This window comes from Mustela erminea, chromosome 2 (genome assembly GCF_009829155.1).
Source record: "Mustela erminea isolate mMusErm1 chromosome 2, mMusErm1.Pri, whole genome shotgun sequence".
Taxonomy (NCBI): Eukaryota; Metazoa; Chordata; class Mammalia; order Carnivora; family Mustelidae; genus Mustela; species Mustela erminea.
Genome location: NC_045615.1, coordinates 44,153,295 through 44,175,753, shown reverse-complemented (window position 1 = coordinate 44,175,753; position 22,459 = coordinate 44,153,295). Strand labels below are relative to the sequence as shown.

At 36.2% G+C, this 22,459-nt stretch overlaps 1 protein-coding gene across 6 annotated transcripts in view; it reads left to right on the top strand.

Annotated features, from left to right (window-relative positions):
* The window catches only part of WDFY3 (WD repeat and FYVE domain containing 3), a 245,098-nt gene that overhangs the window by 142,439 nt on the left and 80,200 nt on the right, over positions 1-22,459 (top strand). For 5 of the 6 annotated variants that reach the window (XM_032332768.1, XM_032332772.1, XM_032332773.1 and 2 more), the window contains 10 exons: positions 18-178; positions 2,423-2,534; positions 4,272-4,462; positions 6,619-6,771; positions 11,621-11,694; positions 11,779-11,940; positions 13,229-13,323; positions 17,161-17,281; positions 17,502-17,719; positions 21,672-21,907. In XM_032332768.1, coding sequence (XP_032188659.1) covers positions 18-178; positions 2,423-2,534; positions 4,272-4,462; positions 6,619-6,771; positions 11,621-11,694; positions 11,779-11,940; positions 13,229-13,323; positions 17,161-17,281; positions 17,502-17,719; positions 21,672-21,907 — 1,523 coding nt within the window. The remainder of the gene's footprint in view (positions 1-17; positions 179-2,422; positions 2,535-4,271; positions 4,463-6,618; positions 6,772-11,620; positions 11,695-11,778; positions 11,941-13,228; positions 13,324-17,160; positions 17,282-17,501; positions 17,720-21,671; positions 21,908-22,459) is intronic. The other variant, XM_032332771.1, reaches the window with a different exon arrangement.

Genomic DNA, 22,459 nt, shown 5'->3' with positions numbered 1-22,459 from the left:
TCATTCTTCATTTGAAGGTAAAGATGCAAAGTCTGAAGGCGTAGTCCCATCTCCTGTGTCATTAGTGCCAGAAGAAAAGGTGTCCTTTGGCCTCTATGCACTCTCTGTGTCTTCCCTAACGGTGGCAAGAATCCGGAAAGTGTACAATAAGTTGGACAGCAAAGCCATTGCTAAGCAGGTAAGCATAATGATTTGCCGGGAAGCTGTGGCGGTTCTCCCCAGGAACAGTGTTTCAGAAGGTCATTACAGGTACCACCGGAGTAGGAATAATCATTGAAAACAGTACCTTTCCTGTATTGCTTGTATTTGTTTTATTTGGCTTTGGACTTAAGCCGAAACATAATTAGATATTTAGCTTAATTTGGAAAAGTGAGAATTTCCTTCTCTGTGCATACTTTATATTCATTTTTTGTTTTTGTTTTTGTTTTTTAATTGACTATTAAGAAACTGAACTGCAGAAAATGAAAGAAAACAATTGCTCTTCTTAAGACTATAACTTAACTTTTTCCTGGACCACTTACTGTGTGCCACGTACCATCTTGTTTAGGACTCAGAAGTGAATATAGAGAAAATTCCTGCCTTTATGGCACTTACGTTGCCATGGAAGAGACAATGTTAATATCTAAAGAAATACCTCATCATAGGTCATGTTCAAAGGTGAAGAGTGCTCTGCAGAAAAATAAAGCAGGGAAGTAGAAAGTGATCAGCTTACAGTGTTAAATAGGATGGTCACTATGAAGGTGAAATTGGAGAATAATTTAAAGAGGTGAGGCAGCAAGCCAGGAGAATATGCAGAATGGGATATGGCCCGGAACACTGGGGTTTTGTCCCAGTGGTGTAAGTGCTATGGCCCTGAGGAAGGTCCACGCCTGCTGCAGAGGAGAGGAGCTCAAATAGGTGATGGGGACTAGACTGTTAAGGATTTATAGGCACTTGGAAAGGCATTGGCTTTAACTAAGTGAGCTGGAAGCATGCTAGGGTCCCAGACCTAATGAATGAAATGTTAGCCAGGATGACTGTGATCTCTGTTGAATAGACTGGAGGGGGACAGACAGGGAGAAGCAAGGAGACCGGTTTTATAATAATTCGTATTAACGATGGTGGTGGTGAGAACTGGGGTGATAGCAGTGGCCGTGATGAGAAATGATCAAATTTGAGGTATATTTTGAATACCAAGCCATCAATTTTGGTGATTAGATGTGAATTTTGAGGGAAAGAAAAGAATCAAGGATAACTCCAAGGTTTTTTCACTCTAACACTGAGGAAAATTGGGTCATTTTTTTCTGATTTGGAGAAAACTTTCAGGAAGAAAATTTCAGGAACTTTAGTTTGGGGAGAAATTCTGAGAGCTGTGTTTTGAAAAAATTTGAGAAGCATATTAGACATCTTAGTGGAGATCTCAAAGCCATTGAAAATACGAATCTGGAGTTCAGAGTAGGAGTGTGAACCATGAATGTTCAGAGGTGGTATTTAAAGCCACTTGACTAATTGCTTTCACCGTACTGTAGATACGGGTAGGGAAGAGAAAGGTTACAGACTGAGACCTGGGGCATCCAGTACTGTGGAGCTAGCTGGGGAGATGAAGAACAGCGGAAAAGAGTGAGGAGTAGCAGCCAGCAAGAAAGGAGGAAAAACTAGGAGAGTTTGATGTGATAGAAGTCAGTGATTCATTGTGGTGAATGTTTCTGGTCAAAAAAGACTGGGGCTTAGGACCGACAAACAGTGAGTCTAGTTAGGTGGGAGTTACCAGTGAGCTTGGCAAGCTGTTTTGAATTAGGGAAGGCAAAGCCTAAGGGAGGAAATCCAAAGACTGGAGGGAAGGGATTTGGGGACAGTTAAGGATTGACATCTCAGGTGCAGTCATACGTCTGTAAATACACGTACCGTCTTTAAAGGAACACGAACTGTAGGTAAACTTACAGGTAATAATAGAATTAGATTCTTAGGATTGTGTTTGCTTTAAAAACACATTATGCATTCGTGTGTGTGTACACATGCAAAAGTAACATTTATGTAGACATGTTTTATCTGTAAACACTTGAATATTTTTATGTGACATTTACTTGGATATGAAGTAAAGCTAATATTATATTCACTGATCAGAAATACTATGAGACAGCTAGTGGTAAGAACTTTAAATCCATAACAGAATTTCATTCAGAAAGACCTCTGAAATTGTTTCCAAAGACCACCCCCCTCCCACCATCTTTATCTCAGTAGATTGTACTTAACTTACTTTCTGTGACTTTCTGACCGTTGGAAGAGCTTGCACATTTTTAAAAAATGAATGCCCACATTTTTAATATTCTGATATAGAGAGAAAGAAATAATATGTTACTAATCATGTTTAATTTCTTTTCTAATCAAAATGTTCAGATTATTCTTCTATAGTTACATTTTATTTCTCTTTCCTATTCTTCAGTTAGGCATTTCCTCCCATGAGAATGCCACTCCTGTGAAATTGATACACAATTCAGCCGGGCATCTAAATGGACCTGCGCGGACAGTTGGAGCTACTCTGATTGGATACTTGGGTGAGTCAGATCGTCTTACTATTTCAAACTTCTTTATTTGCCTTCAAATCTGCATTCACTTTCCCCAAAGGAAGGCAGGTATTTAAATTCATATTTCATACTGTTCTTGCAATATTTAGAGATGAATGTAACAATCTCAAACTCCAGTCAACTTTAAAAATCATAACCTTTTTAAACATCCTATGAACCTTTCCCCCTTTTCTCAGCACTGATGAGTGCAGACTACATACTTCCATGTAATTTCAAGGTAAATTTCACACTACATTTAGGGGTAGATGTAAAGAGTTGGAAGTGTTGATGGTTATTACATGGCTTGGTGCAGCCGTGGTGGTACCCAGGAGTGCATCTTGTTATTTGGAAATGAGAGCTTTGGCATATAAATAGTGAATCCAAATATAGTAAAAGTTAAAGCTGGTATACGTTCTGCAGAGCCTTTTACCTGATGTCTGCTTCTGCTTAAAAAGAGTTGATTTTTTTTTGGTTAGATAGAATCCTGAGACATAATTCGGTCACATCATCCAAAATTTAGAACCAGCTATTATATAAATGTACAAATCGGTACATAGTATTGGTTCTTTTTTAGGTTAACAAAATGTTAGTGTTCTTTTGGTCAGAATCCTACATGTTTGTCAGTAAGATACATGGCAGTTTTTCTGGTCTCAGTGGTGTGCATGTATCTTAACTTTAGTTTTCTTATTAACCACATTGCATTGATTAAACAGTTTTCTTTATGCTAATGCACATGGTTGTTTATCTTTATTCAATTCAGCAGGTGTTGATTGAGCTCTGCTCTATGTCCTTTGCAAAAAGATAGCGGCATATGGTATAGTAAAAAGAGCAGTGGGTAAAGAGTTGAAAGAGTTAGGTTGTAGCTCCTATTCTGTTACTGTGTGGCATTTTGCCAGACATTTGAGCTCCTTGGACTTCAACTTTCTTATCTGTAAACTAGCAGTGCTGGCCCTAATTACCTTAGAAGGTAGTTTTCAAAATTAAGTGCCATAATACAGTGCCAAATATTATGAATACTGCCAAGCACATAAAGTATAAAATGCGTATTAATTTTATTTTTGGAAAACTCAATCTCAGTTAGTAGGCAGATGACTTTCAAACAGTACCTTTTTAAAAAAGCAAGGTTAGGAACATAGATGTGAGGTTTTTTAGTGGACCCTAAGTTAGTTCTGATCCTTTCTTTCCACATGGTGATACTTTTCTGGGATCACTGATGTACTGTTACATAGACTATAGAACTAGGGAAATTGAGTAATAGCCAGTGATGTGCCTTGCTTGGCTTATCTTGGGAATACTGGGTCCTTGCCAGGATGGCATCCACACCCTGCCCCCCAGTTCAGAGTTGGAGTGCTGTTGCCCTCCTCAGGGTTATTCCCAATAGTACCTAGTCAGGCATTCTCACTCACCTCAGAAATGCATTCTTTCTCAGGGCGTCTGCACTTTTCCTTCATGTTGCCCAAAGCTACACAGTCAAAACCTTTGAGCTTACTCTCAAACCCCAGCCCTTCTCTGCTCCTTCTTTACCCCCACCTCATCTCTTGAGTGTAGCTATTAGCATTTATTGCCTTCCACATCCTACCTTGAATCTTTTATTTTTTAATATTTGTTTTAGGATTAAGGTGGTGTTTTTTTTTAAAGTAGAATTTAAAATTAAATACTTCTTAAGGTGATTTATTCAGTTCTTATTAACATGGGGAATTTAATTATTTTTCACTGTCTCTTAATCAGGAGTAAGAACATTTGTCCCTAAGCCTGTTGCCACTACTTTGCAGTACATTGGTGGAGCGGCGGCCATCCTGGGCCTGGTGGCCATGGCTTCTGATGTGGAAGGGCTGTACGCAGCAGTCAAGGCCCTGGTTTGTGTGGTCAAGAGTAACCCACTAGCCAGCAAAGAAATGGAAAGAATCAAGGGCTACCAGGTTTGTAACCATAAAGCTTCACCTTTGCTTTTCTTTGTGTTCAAAAGAAAAAAAAAAAAGAATCTTCTAATTTTAATTATTACTCATATTTTTTCACTCTGGAAGGATTACTTCATCCAAGTAAACTTTAAAGGTCACAAGTTTTTAGTAAAAGTGATATATTTCAATTGAGATTTTGAATTGTTTATTTTGGCTCAAACTTTTTATCCTATCTCATCAAATCTGCTGGGAAAACTGGACAGCTATATGTAGAAGAATGAAACTCGACCATTCTCTGACACCGTACACAAAGATAAACTCAAAATGGATAAAAGACCTCAACGTGAGACAGGAATCCATCAGATTCCTAGAGGAGAACATAGGCAGTAATCTCTTCGGTATCAGCCACAGCAACTTCTTTCAAGATATGTCTCCAAAGGCAAAGGAAACAAAAGCGAAAATAAACTTTTGGAACTTCATCAAAATCAAAAGCTTCTGCACAGCAAAGGAAACAGTCAAGAAAACAAAGAGGCAACCCACGGAATGGGAGAAAATATTTGCAAATGACAGTACAGACAAAAGGTTGATATCCAGGATCTAGAAAGAACTCCTCAAACTCAACACACACAAAACAGACAATCATATAAAAAAATGGGCAGAAGATATGAACAGACACTTCTCCAATGAAGACATACAAATGGCTATCAGACACATGAAAAAATGTTCATCATCACTAGCCCTCAGGGAGATTCAAATTAAAACCACATTGAGATATCACCTTACACCAGCTAGAATGGCCAGAATTAGCAAGACAGGAAACAACATGTGTTGGAGTGGATGTGGAGAAAGGGGAACCCTCTTCCACTGTTGGTGGGAATGCAGGTTGGTGCAGCCTCTTTGGAGAACAGTGTGGAGATTCCTCAAGAAATTAAAAATAGAGCTGCCCTATGTCCCTACAATTGCACTACTGGGTATTTACCCCAAAGATACAGATGTAGTGAAAAGAAGGGCCATCTGTACCCCAATGTTTATAGCAGCAATGGCCACGGTCGCCAAACTGTGGAAAGAACCAAGATGCCCTTCAGCAGACGAATGGATAAGGAAAATGTGGTCCATATACACTATGGAGTATTATGCCTCCATCAGAAAGGACGAATACCCAACTTTTGTAGCAACATGGACGGGACTGAAAGAGATTATGCTGAGTGAAATAAATCAAGCAGAGAGAGTCAATTATATGATTTCATGTATTTGTGGAGCATAACAAATAGCATGGAGGACATGGGGAGTTAGAGAGGAGAAGGGAGTTGGGGGAAACTGGAAAGGGAGGTGAATCATGAGAGACTATGGACTCTGAAAAACAATCTGAGGGGTTTGAAGTGGCGGGGGGGTGGGAGGTTGGGGTACCAGGTGGTGGGTATTATAGAGGGCATGGATTGCATGGAGCACTGGGCGTGGTGAAAAAAATAATGAATACTGTTATGCTGAAAATTAATAAAATAAAATAAAAATTTAAAAAAATATATCCACAACCTACTAGGTTTAGCCAGAAAGTTATTTGTCAGAAGAGAAACACAAGTACTTGGAGGAAGCTTAAATCCTGTTAGTGTAGATGAAGTATAAATGCCTTCTTTTACTATAGCCGGTAGTTCATTGGTAGTGAGTAAATTATTTACTATACTGTTTTCTGTAGATTTATTGACACTATTATGCTAAGTGTTTTATTTTGCAAAACTTTCAAAATGATTATTGCGGCATTGCTTACCAAATTTCGTGAAAATACACAAACCCTCTAAATGTCCCAACATTGTAAGAATGACTAATAATTCTGTAACTATTTCAGAGAATATCATTCAACCTTTTAAAATTGTAATTATGAAGACTATGGTGCAAAAGAAAAATCTTTGTAATGTTATGTGGAGAAAAAGTAAAAGAGTATATGCATGTGATGGCAACAAATTAAATACATGTGAATTAAAAGGGTTTATTTACAAGATATTTTAATGATAGAGTGATGGGATTACCCTGCTTTTCAGATTTTCTCTAATGTTTTATTGTCATAATAAAAATTTAGAAATCAGCTTAGAAGTCTCAGGAATTGCTTTGCACAGGGTGTGTGTGTTGTGTGTGTGTGAGATACGATTAATCAATGGGCATGTGGTATTGCTTTTTTTCAGTTGCTGGCGATGCTTCTTAAGAAGAAACGTTCCCTCCTTAACAGCCACATTCTCCATCTAACATTTTCCTTGGTGGGAACTGTTGATAGTGGGCATGAGACCTCCATTATTCCAAATTCAACTGCTTTCCAGGATCTACTTTGTGATTTTGAAGTATGTATATGAACACTGACTGGTAATATACAGTCAATGAATCCATTTCTTATTCTGTATGTTGATAGAGTTAACTATTAAACAGTTTTTGTCTCTAGGATGTGTTTAAATTTGTACTTTTACGATGCTCCTATTAATGACATTATAAAATACAAAATATAGGATAATGAGGGTGTTTATTCTCTCCAAGGATAGTCTAGTTTACAAGTAGCATAGAAGTGAAATGCTGTAAGGCATTTACCTAACTAAAGCTACTTTGCTGCTTCCTCTGGCTTTATGAGAGGCAAACCTATTTTAATCAGATAATTCTAATACAAGTTTTTCCTCCATAAATATGAGCTATTACACCTGAAATTTTGATTAATAGTAGCTGCATAATAAACTAGCATTTATTTTGTGGAAATAATAAGGTACGACTTAATCTCACATATCTCTTTTCCCTTTAACTTCCCATTCACGGTACTGTGCATATTCATATGCATATATATAGCATACACACACACACAGTGCTTTATATCTGTATATATCTTCCTTGTGGCGCTGTAGGCTTCATGTGTGCAGAGACCATGTCTTTGTATCACTACTGCCCACACTGGTGTCTAGTACAAAATGTTTGCTGGCTGTAATCTCTAGGCCACAACTCTTCTTCCTTATAACTACTGTAAGTTCTGTCTTGTCACTTATCTTAAATCCCTGACAAACAGGCTGTGTGCTCTCTTTTCCTGAAGCTGTATTTGAAAGCATATTAGCAGCATGGCCCATACTCAAGTCTTCAGTACCCACAGCTCAGAAGTAAATGCTGCAGTATCTCCCACCTTTTTTTTTTTTTTTAAGATTTTATTTATTTGAGAGAGAGCATGAGCAGGGGAAGGGGGAGAGGGAGAGGAAGAAGCAGGCTCCCCACTGAGCAAGGAGCCCATGTAGGACTTGATCCCAGGACCCTGGCGTCATGACCTGAGTCAAAGGCAGACGCTCAAAAACCGAGCCACCCAGGCACCCCAGTGTCCCTCTCTTTTTGCAGCTCCTGACTCTCTTGCTAGCAGTGTCCTATCTTTTTCACTATTTCCCCTTTAATTTTCTGGCTCTGAAATTTTCATTATTTTTTACATAAAAGTGTCCTATTTCTTTATCTTTTTTTATTGTGCTCTTTCCTTTAGTTTCTTACCCCATCCCACAGCCTCATTCCTACAAAGTTGAGCCCCAAATGTGATCTCTAGCTTGACATCTGAATTCTACACTTAGTGCTGATCTCTTGCTCAACATTTCCGTTTTTATGTCCCAGCAACACCTAAACTCAACATTCTTCCCCAAATTAGTTCTTCCTTCTAACTCTGTTTCTATTAATAACACCACCATTTACCTAGTCACTGAGGCTTGAAATTGAAAAATCAGTTTTCTTCTTCTTCGATGTTTATAAACACTCTGAAATTAAGTCCTCTAGACTGTACTTCCATGTTTCCGGTAGTTGACCTTCTGGTGTCTACTTTTACAACTTAGCCCAAGCCCTGATCATCTTCTCTTACCAACTAGGATAACTATCACTTCTTTCCCCCTTTCCTCAACTTACCCATAGATCTTTTGACCTCATTCTTTCTAAGGCATAATAATATTATTCAAAACTTCTAGTTTAAACTTCCACAATAAAGTATTCATTTCTTAATCTGATATTCAAAATTGCAATTTTGTATATTTACAAATGTGCCTGGGTGGCTCAGTTGGTTAAACATCTGCCTTCGCTTCAGGTACTGGGATCGAGCCCCATATTGGGCTTCCTGCTCAACTGAGAGCCTGTTTCTCCCTCTCCCTCTGCTGCTCCCCCTGCTTGTTTTCTCTCTCTCTGTGTCTGTCAAATAAATAAATAAAATCTTTTAAAAAAAATTGTAATATACAAACCTCTCATTCTTTAGAAAATACCCATTAAGCATCTTTGAGCCAGGCATTGTGTTAGGTGCTAATGATGTGAAAGTAAAAGAATCCTTGCCTCAAGGCATTTAATCTGTTAGAAAAGAAGAGCAAATAAATAAACCATTAAAAATTTGTGAAAGCACAGGGGCGCCTGGGTGGCTCAGTGGGTTAAAGCCTCTGCCTTCGGCTCGGGTCATGATCCCACGGTTCTGGGATCGAGCCCCGCATGGGGCTCTCTGCTCGGCGGGGAGCCTGCTTCCTCCTCTCTCTCTGCCAGCCTCTCTGCCTCCTTGTGATCTCTGTCTGTCAAATAAATAAATAAATAAAATCTTTAAAAAAAAAAATTGTGAAAGCACAGAGCTAAAGGTATGCAGAATTATGGGAGTACTAAGTAGACCTACTTAATCAAGCCTGGCTTTGTTTTCATCTGGAAACAGGTATGTTTAAATCAGGGTTGATCTTTAGTTTCAAGCATCTGATTAAAATCTAATATGCAAACATCAGAAATTCAGTTGCTGGACACATTTTGGCTTCATTTTAAATTACCTTGCTCACTTCATGGTATTATATAGTATCCCTAATTACTACAAACCATAATAGTCCATAAATAATTCAACCTCATTTTTAAAATAGTATTTCACAGATATAAATAAGATAATGGTAATAGAATTACAGGTTTTTTCTTTTTATTGATTGTTTGAGAATTTATAGTATACATCTATAACAATTCAGTCTGTCTTCAGAATATATTATACCACTTTACCCATTGTAAAAACCTTGCAAAGGTAACACTGCGATTTTTCCCATCCTGTTCTTCATGCTATTTTTGTCCAACATTTTATTTCTATATGTTTATGATCTCCACAGTACTTTTCTATATTATATTTGCTTAAATAGTAAGTTATCTTTGAAAGACAATTTAAAAAATTCTTTGATACTTACCCACATATATAACGTGCCGTTTTTATTCCTTTATGTAGATCCAGATTTCCATCTTATCTTATTCTTCTAATCTGAAGAACTTTCTGTAACATTTTCATAGTGCCTGTTAGCCTTAAATTCTCCCATCCAAGAAAGTCTTTATTTTTTTCTCTTTTCAAGGGTATTTTTGCATAGAATAGAATTCTAATTGACTTTTTAAAGATTCTTTTTATGCCTTAAAGATGTCAGTCATTCCATTGTCTTTACTGTGTTTCTTCTGCTTGGGATTTGTTGACTTTTCTAGATCTGTGAGTTTGTCATTTTTATCAAATTAGAAATTTTTTAGCCATTATTTCTATAGCTGTTCTTCCTGGTTCTCTCCCCCAACCTTTCCTGTACTCCAATTACATGTGTCTTAGATTCCTTAGTATTTTCCCACAAGTCACTGGTGCTATTGTTTATTTTTAGTTCTTTTCTCATACTTGATTTTGAGTAGTTTCCACTGTTGTGTCTTCAGATGCACTGACTTATTTTCTGCAGTGTCCAATCTACTCTTAGTCCCATCCTGTGTAATTTTCATTTTAAATATTTTACTTTTCCTCTGTAGAAGTTCATTTTGGATCTCCAGTTACTTTCTATTTCTCCTTCTCATGTTCATATTTTTGGTTATATTATTTAGCATATGGAGCATTTTTTTAAGATTGATTGATTGATTTTAGACTGCATAAGTTGGGGGAGAGGAAGAAGGAGAGAATCCTCAAGCTGACTTCCTGCTGAGTGTGGAGCCTAATATAGGGCTTGATCCCAGGACCCTGAGACCATGACCTGAGCCAAAATCAGTGGTCTGCCACCTAACTGACTAAGCCACCCAGGCACCCCTGGAGCATTTTTTTAAAAAAGATTTTATTTATTTATTTGACAGAGAGAGAGATCACAAGTAGACAGAGGGGGAGGGGGAAGCAGCCTCCCTGCTGAGCAGATGCAGGGCTCCTTCCCAGGACCCCGAGATCATGACCTGGGCTGAAGGCAGAGGTTTAACCCACTGAGCCACCCAGGCGCCCCTGGAGCATATTTTTAATAGAGATTTGAAAGTCCTCATAATTCTATCATTTTCTGTCATTTCTGAACTGCATATAATAATTGATTTTTCACCTTCTTATGGATCATATTTTTCTTTTTCTTTGCAGGGTTGGTAATTTTTGATCGTATGCTAAATTTTACATTGTTAAGTGCTAGATTTTGTCATATTCTTTTACAAAAGTATCGAACTTTGCTCTGTTATTATAGTTATCTTTTTGAGGCACACTTTTAAGATTTGTTAGGGTGGACCTAGAGTAACCTTTAGTCTAGCACAAATTTAGCCCCTCCTACCCTCTAGGAGGGTAATTTCCATAACAATATTTTTTAATAAACAGAACCAGAAGTCTTATATACAAGCAATTTTTTAGGGCTTCACCCTATGTTCTATTCAGTTAATTATATAGTGTTGGGGTTAATGTAGAGCATGAAATCAGTCATAATACCTGGCTTGGTAAAATGTGACACAGAGGCTGCTGGGGCTGAGGGAAGGTTTCAGAGAAGGGCGTAGGCCTGTGGAATGCCCTGGCCTGTGTGACTACTCTGACATTGGAATGCCATGGAGAGTTGCCTTCCCCGAAGCTTTCTTTTAGTTCATTTAATCCCATGTTACTAATTCTTGTTTAATTTGAATGCAGCTTTAGTTAGTTCTGGAAGTTTTACCCATTTTAGTTTTTTAGGATTTTAAAGATATCAAAAACCTGTATTTCTCCTCAGTCCTTTATATGAACTTCCTTGAAGATAAATCTCATTCTTTAAGAGAATAAAAACAATTTTAAATGATGAAAACCCAGAAATAGACATTGTTAATGATCTGAGAATTCTTTATGATGCCAGTGATAATATAGGTGAAATAAGTTCTGTGTGCTATATTTATGTTTGTTGGATAGTCATTTGGGGTATCTTTTAACCCTAAACATACCACTGTTCTTTATTTTTATTGTAGGTTTGGCTCCATGCACCATATGAACTTCATCTTTCCTTATTTGAACACTTCATTGAACTGCTCACTGAGTCCAGGTATTAGTTAATATCAATGTAGTTAATTGTTTAATTATAGAAGAGATGATAGCACGGCCTTTATAAACTCTTCTTTTTTTACAGTGAAGCTTCAAAGAATGCCAAATTAATGAGGGAATTCCAGCTAATCCCCAAATTGCTACTGACTCTTCGAGATATGTCTTTATCCCAACCTACCATTGCTGCTATTAGTAATGTGCTGAGCTTCTTACTACAAGGTTTTCCCAACAGCAATGATCTGCTCAGGTAGCGAACACTACTGTTGTCAGTCTGTTTATTCACTAAAAGTACCAATGAGATGAAAGTGCGTGAGACAAATGTAACTGATTCTTATGCCTGTGTAATACCTGTAATGTTAATATTCAGAATATTTATTTCTAAGGCACAAAAAATATGCATGTCTCAGGGTCTTGTCTTTATACAGCAAAACCAGTTGTTGCCACTGGTGAATAAGAGAATATGTAGGACTGAGCCCAACAAGATTTTTGCCTTAGACATAAAAGTGTTCAGTATAGGAATTCTTGGTTCATCTTCCCCAAGCCCTGCTACTTCTGAAGTGTATGTACCCAAGTATGCATGTGCACACATACACGTACCCCTATTGTGGGCATACCATCTCTTTTGTGTATTTATTCTAGATCATCCAAACAGATAGTGATGTTTTATTTTTGTATATTATTTTGCTGCTAATGAGAAATGACTGAAGGCATATTTGTGGATGGTCTGTAGAATAATTTTAATATCAACATAGTAATTCCCATTTTAACTGAAAATGGAAGGAGAACGTTCCTTAACCAAAGTATTTTTTCCAAGTAGAGAATTGGTTAAACTCAGTTTAACCACTTTTCATGTCATTTTCCAGATATCCAGGTGAAGTCACTCCTATTGATTAGAATATTCCCACTAGACAATCTCTAATCTGTGTAGCATGTAAATCAGTTTTTATTCACTGACCCCAAAGATATTTTTGTAACATGGCAACAGATTTAAAACTGGAGTTTAAAAATTCTTGTTATTTGACAATTTTGTTTATATCTTATTCTGGAAATAAAATGATCACTTTCCTAAAATTACCACTGAAACCTATCAAATTTTTGGTTTTATCTACTTTATCAATTAAGAAACTAAAACCCAGAGAGGTTAAGCTACTTGCCTCAGGTAATAAGATTAAAACCAGATAGAGCCAAAACTTAAGTTCTTCATTACTAGGCTACAGTGGATCCGTACGGAAAAATGTTAGGACATTTTGATTTGGATCATACTGTTTGGTTCTTAAAAATACATTAAAGGACTCATATTTTTGAAGAAATATTTTGCCCTATGTTTTAAAAGATTGTAACATATAACATTAATTGCAATGATCCTAGGGGATGTAAAACAAATACACTCATCTAAAGGTGTGTAAAAAATTAGTTAAAACAGGAAGTAGTATTTTTTCCATTTCTTTGTGTTTTGTTTCTTTTTATTTTTGTTTGTTTGTTTGTTTTGGGGAAAGAGAAACCTAAAATCCGTAACTTTTTTCTTGTATTTAAAGGTTTGGCCAGTTTATTTCTTCTACTTTACCAACGTTTGCAGTTTGTGAGAAATTTGTAGTTATGGAAATAAACAATGAAGAGAAGCTTGATACTGGTAAGTCAAGTCTGGAACTTGGAAACTAATTTCTATGCCCTGTTTTCTGGCACAGTTTAGAATTATATGTGATTTTATTATATTACTTTTCTCTTAAATTACTTTTCATGGTCTTTCATATGTGTATTTGTCATAAGTCAAGCCTGTAAAGTATATAGAAATACAGAACTACCTATCTAATTTAATAGGTTGTTAATAGTACTTAAAAAACTAAAATCTTTCCTGGAGGTGGGTAGAGATGGGTGAAGTAAGGGGGATTAAGGTAGACTTACCTTCATGAGCACTGAGAACGTGTGTGGAATTGTTGAATCATTGCACACCTGAAACCAATAAAATACTGGAAGTTAATTTTATGTAAATTTGGAAACAAAAAGCTTCTTAAAACAGTAAAAATCAAGATGTCACAGGGATGAAAGGTACAGTGTAGGGAATATAGTTAGTGGTTATAATAGTGTATATAGTGACAGATGTAACTACATGTGTGGTTGAACATAGCATAACATGTAGTTGTAAAATCACTGTGTAAAAAAATTAAAAATGGGAAAACATTACGTTTTTTCTATCATACAGGATTCATAGCAGGTTTCCTTTAAAGTAACAAACTATTCTGTGATTTTTGAACATTGATTAATTTTTTAAAATACATCTCTTCAGAAACAGTTGCTATTATGAATTATATAACTTACTTTCATTTTCTTGTTAAATATTTAGTGGTCATTTAGAGAAAAAGCATTTCACTAGAATCATTTTATGTAAGTATAAAATAAAAATAGTTTCACAATTTGTGGGATACTGGGCCCATGGCAACCACTTTTTTTTTTTTTTTAATAAAGTTTATTTGTTTGAGAGAGAGAGAGAGAGACCATGAGCAGGGGATGGAGCAGAGTGGGAAGGCAAGAGAGACTCTCAAGCGGACTCCCAGCCGAGAGTGCAGCCTGATGACATGGGGCTCAGTCCCCAGGCACTGAGCTCAGGTCTGAGACAAAATCAAAAGTCGACTCAACTGAATTTTTTTCCCCAATCTTTCTCATTTGCTACATATATTCCCCCCTCTTCTATATTTTTCCTTTTTTATGTTCTAAGGTAGGGGGTTTGTTTGGAAAGCATTGAAAGAACCCTTTAGATTGACTTGTAATTAAATTCACAATATCTTTGCAAGCATTATTTCCATTATTATCGTGTTACTTTATTCCAAAATGGTGTCATATAAATGACTTCGTTTAGACCACTGTCCACCTGGACAAGTGAAAAATAATACTGTTGAATCAGTGCCTCACAGAGGTATTCTCCTTGCTAGCTATCCCATCTGGAACACAGCCTCTCTCTGGTGTTTCATGAATAAGAAGAGTAAGTGTTGTACTCATGTTTTTTGAAAGAGAACCTAAGATTTGGGAGCCTCAGTGAATTCCTGCAGATTATAGCAGAACATAAGGCTGCTGCTGACCACTCACTTACATGAGCCTGCTCATTTGTAACAATGTTGGTATTTCTTCAGTAAAGCAAATTAGCAGTGGACAGATAGCATGAAGATAAAAATGGATAACACTTACTGAGCACTTAGTATCTGACATGCTCTGTTTAAGTGCTTCTTATATTCTTGTAAAAATCCTGTGAGATAGGTATTATTGCTATCCTAGTTTTACAAGGGAAGAAACTAAGACCTAGAAAGGTAAAGTAAAATAAATTTACCTGAGATCATGCTACTTGCATTTGAACGCAGGTAATCCAAAACAACATTATAAGCTTTTTAACCACTGTGTTGTAACCACTGTTTTAAATGCATATGGTAGATGCAAGGATTATTTCTTAGTTCTGAATTAATTCATATAAGCCAAGTAAGTATTATCGAAAGTGCTTTAAAAATCTTCAGAAATATGTAATGTTTATTTCAAGTATAAAGAAGACATAGAGAAAAATATTTCTCTAGTCTCCATATTTCTTGCTGGCTGTTGAATTCAGTGAGCACAACTAGTATAAAATTTTCTTTGAGGGGCGCCTGAGTGGCTCAGCGGTTAAGCCTCTGCCTTCAGCTCAGGTCATGGTCTCAGGGTCCTAGGATCGAGCTCCGCATCGGGCTCTCTGCTCATCGGGGAGCCTGCTTCCTCCTCTCTCTCTGCCTGCCTCTCTGTCTGCTTGTGATCTCTCTCTGCCAAATAAATAAATATTTAAAAAAATTTTTTCTTTGAGATGAGTACAGTAGTGGAGATGTGTAAATTGCTAAGTTTTCTGTTATCTACCAAGTTAGGTAACAGAAGTTATCTGTTAATTACCAAGTTAATTAGACTAGTATTCTCATCACTTCATTGCCATTTGAAATAAGTCAGAAGTTCATTCCTCGTCTTGTTAGTGTAGGATATTTGCTATTTATTTGATACGGACTGAAGACTGTATTTACTACGATGTTCTAAAAAATTCAAGCCATAGTTTTGTTTTGTTTTTTAAGTTGTTTATACAGCATTCAGGATATACCTACAAAAAAGAAAATGACTTGAATAATAATGCTGAACAATAATATAATAATCAGCGCAAAATAAAATAGCATAAAAGAGTAGTGCAGTGTGGAAGAAAGCATCAGTCTGGGGGGAAGAAGTTAAGCTGGAAATTCAGAGTTTACTGTTTTACATTATATCTAAAATTACGGGAAGCAAAACTGACAGAAAACTAGATATTAGTCTAAGGAGAATTTTTTGTTTCTGTATGGATCGTCATTTTACTAAAAAAACATTGAAAAGGAAATAATTGAAAGGAAGTAATCTTCATCTCAATTTAGGTTGTATGGTATGTGTTTTAATAAGACAATTTATAAAATACCAGTCTTACCTCTTAGAAGAGAAGTGAATCCTGAGCTCCTCTTGATAACCTTGAAGCACCCTTCCCAATAATTAAGGCACAAAATTAGCCATTTAAAAGACAGTGTTTAGGGGCGCCTGGGTGGCTCAGTGGGTTAAGCCACTGCCTTCGGCTCAGGTCATGATCTCAGGGTCCTGGGATCGAGTCCCACATCGGGCTCTCTGCTCAGCGGGGAGCCTGCTTCCTCCTCTCTCTTTCTCTGCCCACTTGTGATCTCTGTCTGTCAAATAAATAAATAAAGTCTTAAAAAAAAAAAAAAAAAGACAGTGTTTAAAGATAAAAAGAATCCCTTGCCCAAACAAGTAAAAGCAAATGACCATAGTTAAGTCAAAGTTTAGCCTGAGTTTCAATTCTAGGAAGGCATTCAAAGGAAGGCATGGGGATTGTGACTTACCAAGACTTCGCCCATCATGTCAGGCCTTGGCCTCAACCACTGGCCCATAGATACCCAGTCCTGTGTGCTTCCAGCACTGTTCATTGAGAACCATAAGCTTTCTGTTTTCCTCCCTTTTCCAATTTCTCTGTGCGTTTGTGTGCCTTTATCTTTTATGCTATTTAAATCTAAGTCTCCTTTATATATTACATTTATTGAATATTCTGTGCTTCCTATTTTTTTCATTTTTAAATCTGGTAAATTTAACTATATCCTTCAAAATGAAACTGGAAGTTAAGGATTTGGATTGTTATTTTTATCCATGTGACTACTTTGACTCTATTGGTGGGGGGGATGGTTAAATATTATATGAAAAAGAGTTTACAACCTTTTATTACTTGTTTAGACAATGTCAAATATAAATGAATAATTTTCAGTATTCTAAAGAGAAGTAAATGAATGTACCCTTTTGCTTGTCCACTTTAGTGGAAAGTACTCCTGGAGAATATGTTTTCTAAAAGATGTATTTTTTAGTGAGATTTCCTAGGACTATGTTGTATATTTTACACTGGCTTATCTACTAAGGCAATTTAATGTATATATTTTCATTGTAGGAACTGAAGAAGAGTTTGGAGGTCTTGTATCTGCTAATCTTATACTTTTGAGGAATAGACTTCTAGATATCTTGCTAAAACTAGTTTACACATCTAAAGAAAAGACAAGCATTAATTTGCAGTAAGTAAAATTTTCTTAGAATTGATGGTACAGATGCTATTACTAGTTAATTCATAGTAGAGAAAAAAGAACTGCTATTGACTTTTAATAGATTTTTTGAATCCTGCAATTTATAATATCTTGAGAACAAAACTATTCTTACTTTTAAAAAAAATTTGAGTCCTAACCCTTGAAATTAATCTTCTGTTTTTTCCTTCTTAATTCATCTGCCTTTAAATAGAGCTTGTGAAGAACTGGTCAGGACACTGGGTTTTGACTGGATTATGATGTTTATGGAAGAACACTTGCATTCCACCACAGTTACGGCAGCCATGAGGATTCTTGTTGTGCTACTGAGTAATCAGTCTATCCTCATCAAGTTTAAGGAAGGACTCAGCGGTGGAGGGTGGCTGGAACAGACAGATTCTGTCTTAACTAATAAGATCGGAACTGTATTAGGTATGGGACCTAACATCAGCTGCTTTAAAATAAGCTCTCTTGTACTCTTATCTTTCGTTTTGTTTTTAACTCTTATCAACACTTACACTCTTAAATTTATCTGACAATCATTAAGAATCATGATTTTTTTTTAAGATTTTATTTATTTGAGAGAGAGAGAACAAGTGAGAGAGGGAGAGAAAGAAGCATAAGCAGCCTCTGACTGAGCAAAGAACCCAACGTGGGGCTCCATCCCAGGACCCCAAGATCATGACTTGACCTGAAGTCAGATGCTTAACTGACTGAGCCATCCAGATGCCCCAGAGTAATGAATTTTAATGAATGAACAAATGAATAAAAAGCTTAGCTTCAAATTTGGCTTTTTAAATTACAAAGCAAATGGAAGGCAGACACAGGATATTAGAGATGTGGAAACTAAGGGAATTCCTTACAGTCCTTTTGTTTTGTAGTTCCCTTTTTGATCTATAAGTAGGTAGTTAGCAAATTGTCAAAACTAAATTAATAGTAATCAGTATTTTTCATGCTGTATCTGTGCCAGTTACTAGATATTTTCATTTTCAACCATTAACTTATTTTCACAATAGTCCATGAGATATAAATAACTATCATACTCATTTTAGAGATGAGAAAACCGAGACATAGGGATGAAGTCACTTGTCAGCTAGGAAGTGTCAAAAATTGAATCCAGGTTGATTAGATCTAAAGCCCTGCTTTTAACAGTTACATTGTATTGCTTCTTAAATATTTAAGCTTGAAGTTTTAGCCAAAACTCCCTATTGTCTTCTTGCTGGTTCTATGCAGTTTTCAACATGGAACTGAGCATTTAAGTAGTATTAGAAAATTACAGTTTCCTATGTTAGAGAGTCACTTGAACTGCTGTATTTCTGTTCATATTAATGATCTTATTTTGGAGCTATATATATTTAAAATAATGTTTTTATTGAAAATTCTAGGCATCCAATTCTTACTGTTTTTAAATCAAGTATTTAAAAAAAATTTGTCTTTATAATACGTCTTAAAATCATATGTAATTGTATTCTAGAATAAGCATCAAGAATACATGTTTGCCCTTGTCAATTAGGGATCCAAATTGAATATGCAATTTATCTCTTAAAAAAAAAACTGCGAAAATATTAATACCTAGGTGCTACTTGCACTGCTTTCTCAAATACCAAAGAAAATGATAGGAAGACAGTGTTTACAAAGATTCTTTTATTGTTATTTCATATTGGAAAATGAAGAAACTTTGTACTGAAAGGAATTCACTGTGAAATGATTTCTCAAGAAAATTGTTGGCTTTAAAATACGTATTCTAAAGTATCATTATATATACTTTTATGATCCAAAAAAAATCACTATTTTGCATCAACCCTAGGAGAGGGATATAGCCTACAAATGTTACTACTATGATCAGTTTGGTAGCAAGAGATTTCACTTATTGACTTTAATGGTAGCCGCTAGGAGAGTGAGCCAGGAATGTGAGTACTGCTGAGTGTAAGAGTTCTGAGTGCCAGGTGACAGCCCCACTTCTTATCGAACATCAAAACCACAGTGGTGGGAACACCTAACTAAGACTCCTATAGCAGTGTGACTTGCCAAAGTCTTTTAACATGTGTCGTCTCATTTGGGCTTCATGATTCTGGAGACAGGTATATATTTTATAGATGTAAGTTATACTTCATAGACAATAAACCTATTAATTTCTCTAATTAGGAAAGTAAGACTGTTAAATGCATAAGGTTTCTGAACTCAACAGTAATAGAGTCTAAGTAACTGTCTTCTCAGTGTCAATCCCCTTTTCTTTTGTCTGTCCTGTATCACTTCAGTAACATCAGCAAAGGGAGCTTTTCCAATTCTAATCTTAGAATTTACTTGTCCTTCATTGTTACCTGCTTAGAAATTACATATGCTGCTCTCATTCTAAAAGAGAAATCTAAGAATTTAAGTTTAATTTAAATTTGATTCAGTTTAATTTCCCCTAAGTACCTATATGATAACACACATATGTGCGTTTGTATACATACATATATGTATCTCATATAATTTGATTCTGTTTCTCTTTGATGTGATGAACAACCTAATGTCTTTGAGTGTTTTATTCACATTTATTAGTTTTTGTCAAATTTTTCTTTATATCTTACATGTAGCTGTTACTTGAATCTAAATTAAGGCTTAATTGTTAGTAACATACTAAGTATTCTTAAGATTAATCATAGGGAAAAATAGAGTGTGAGAATTTAGAAAGGAAAATAAATGCATGTACTAGTTTTCATTTAGGATGTGTAATTTATTCAAAATTTATTTTCCTGTTTATTTTATTTATTTTTTTAAAAGATTTTATTTTATTTGACAGACAGAAATCACAAGTAGGCAGAGAGGCAGGCAGAGAGAGAGAGAGAGGAGGAAGCAGGCTCCCCGCTAAGCAGAGAGCCCGATGCGGGACTCGATCCCAGGACCCTGAGATCATGACCTGAGCCGAAGGCAGCGGCTTAACCCACTGAGCCACCCAGGCGCCCCTATTTTCCTGTTTAATGTATAAAATACTACTTTATGTCCTTTGACTTCTTAAAGCTCAAGACTTTTTTATATTGATAACTTCACTTAGAATTCACTATAAGCAAAAATCATCAGTGTCCTAATGCAGCCAGTCTTTCAGAAATGTGGCAGTGTCATTAGGAAGGCCAAGGGGGACAGTCCAACTTTATAAACTCTGATATAGAGACATCAGGCCCAAGTCCCAGTGCCACTGCTCTTCAACTCGTCGATTGAACAAATTGCCCATTTTCCATGTTATGAAAAGGATCATAGCAGTTTCTGACTCACATGTTCATTGTGTTTGAGAAATGAGATAATCTATGAAAGAGGCTGGTAAATTGCTATATAATTTTTTAATTAGAACATACTTGAGAAGATTAATTCACATCATGCTAAGCAGTTGGTTAGGATGAAATCATTACAAAGCTAGCTAGACACAAATTTCTGTTTTATTATTTTAAATAGTAGCAAGTATGTGCTCGCTTCATCCTAGAAAAAAACAAATAGGAGAAAAAAATGAATATTCATTTGAAATAAAAATTGCCTCAGAGTAAAAAATCAACCCTTCTTCTCTTGGTTGCTGTTCATACAAGTTTTACATTGAAACTCTGGCCAACATTTTATTCTGTGCTGAGTGCTACACTAGGTTTGGGGAGGCGAAAGAACTGAATGTTCGAGTTGTATCCTGATAAGTTATATAATGGAGGGAGCAGGAGTGATGGAAAGGCTGATGCTACATAAGCCACATCAGTCCCCACTGACCATCTCCTAGTCAGACTGTGTTTCTAGGAAGAAGCCTGCCTGTGTGAATAAATAGCCCCAGTCACAGCAGGCTCCCATTTGCTGTCCCAGCACTGGGCAGCTTCCTAACAGAACTACAGATCATGTTGTGAAGAAAGATTGTGCTTATTTATTTTGTCTTGTCTCAAAACTTGTAGATAATTTACAGTTAACTAGGTTACCAGGATCCAGACAAATGACATATATTAACTAAATATAGTTAATTACATTTATCCATTAAATATGACAGCAGTTTTAGTTTTTTAGGGTACATTGTGGTAGCATCTTACCTTTTGATTATGTTTTGAATTTTATTTTATTCTTAGGGAAAATTTGAGCTCATTTGAGCTCAAATGTGTAAAATTTATCTTTGAATGTGTAAAATTTATCTTACCTCTTGTATCTGATTGTCTCAGGTATTTTTCAAGACCTGTATTCTAAGAGTCAGGCTTGCTGAGATAGTGAGAGACCTTTTACCTGGAAGATTAATTCAACAATGGAATAGTTCATTGCCTATATTAATGTGGATGTTCTGGGGAGAAATGTCACATATACTGAATTACTCCTTTCTTTGTTAATACAGCATGGCAATCAATTATTCATTTTGTACTTACTGTTACATTTCCTCTCCTCTTAGGATTCAATGTGGGCAGGAGTGCTGGCGGGAGATCGACGGTCAGGGAGATTAACCGGGATGCTTGTCATTTTCCTGGTTTCCCAGTTCTTCAGTCATTCCTTCCTAAACACACTAATGTCCCTGCTCTCTATTTTCTCCTCATGGCATTGTTTCTGCAGCAGCCAGTTAGTGAGCTGCCTGAGAACCTGCAGGTCAGTGTGCCTGTCATCAGCAGCCGATGTAAGCAGGGTTGCCAGGTAGGAATTATCTAGTAAGGCATAAGTGTAATTCTGTGTGCCAAAAAATCACCGTGTGGTGATGGGTTACTCACAGTAAAACCAAAGGGATTCCATCCCTTTCTCACATTTAGAGTTTGATTTGGGAAGAAAAATCTGAAGATACTATAGGAAACTTTCATGAAAAGAAGTCCTTTGTCTTTTGTTTTGTTTTGTTTTGTTTGATTACTCTGTATGATTCTGTATACATAAAGACTTTGGATGGTATTGAATGGTGATTTGAAGAATTTGAGTTACATGATTTTATCTAGAAGTATAATGTCATTTCTGTAGAACTGAAAATAAAGAGATTGGTGAGTATACCATGAATTAATTGGGAAGGATTCTTAGTGCAAGTTCTGATTACAAAAATGTCTTTGATTTCTTGATGATAGATAACATCCACTTTAGGAAAAAATACTAAGGCTTTATTGTGGATAGCTGTAGAGAGCTTATGTTTGTGGCACTGTGAGGAGTTAGGAATTCAGATTTGACTCAACTATTAGTATCATAATGCCAAATGCTAATTCAAAT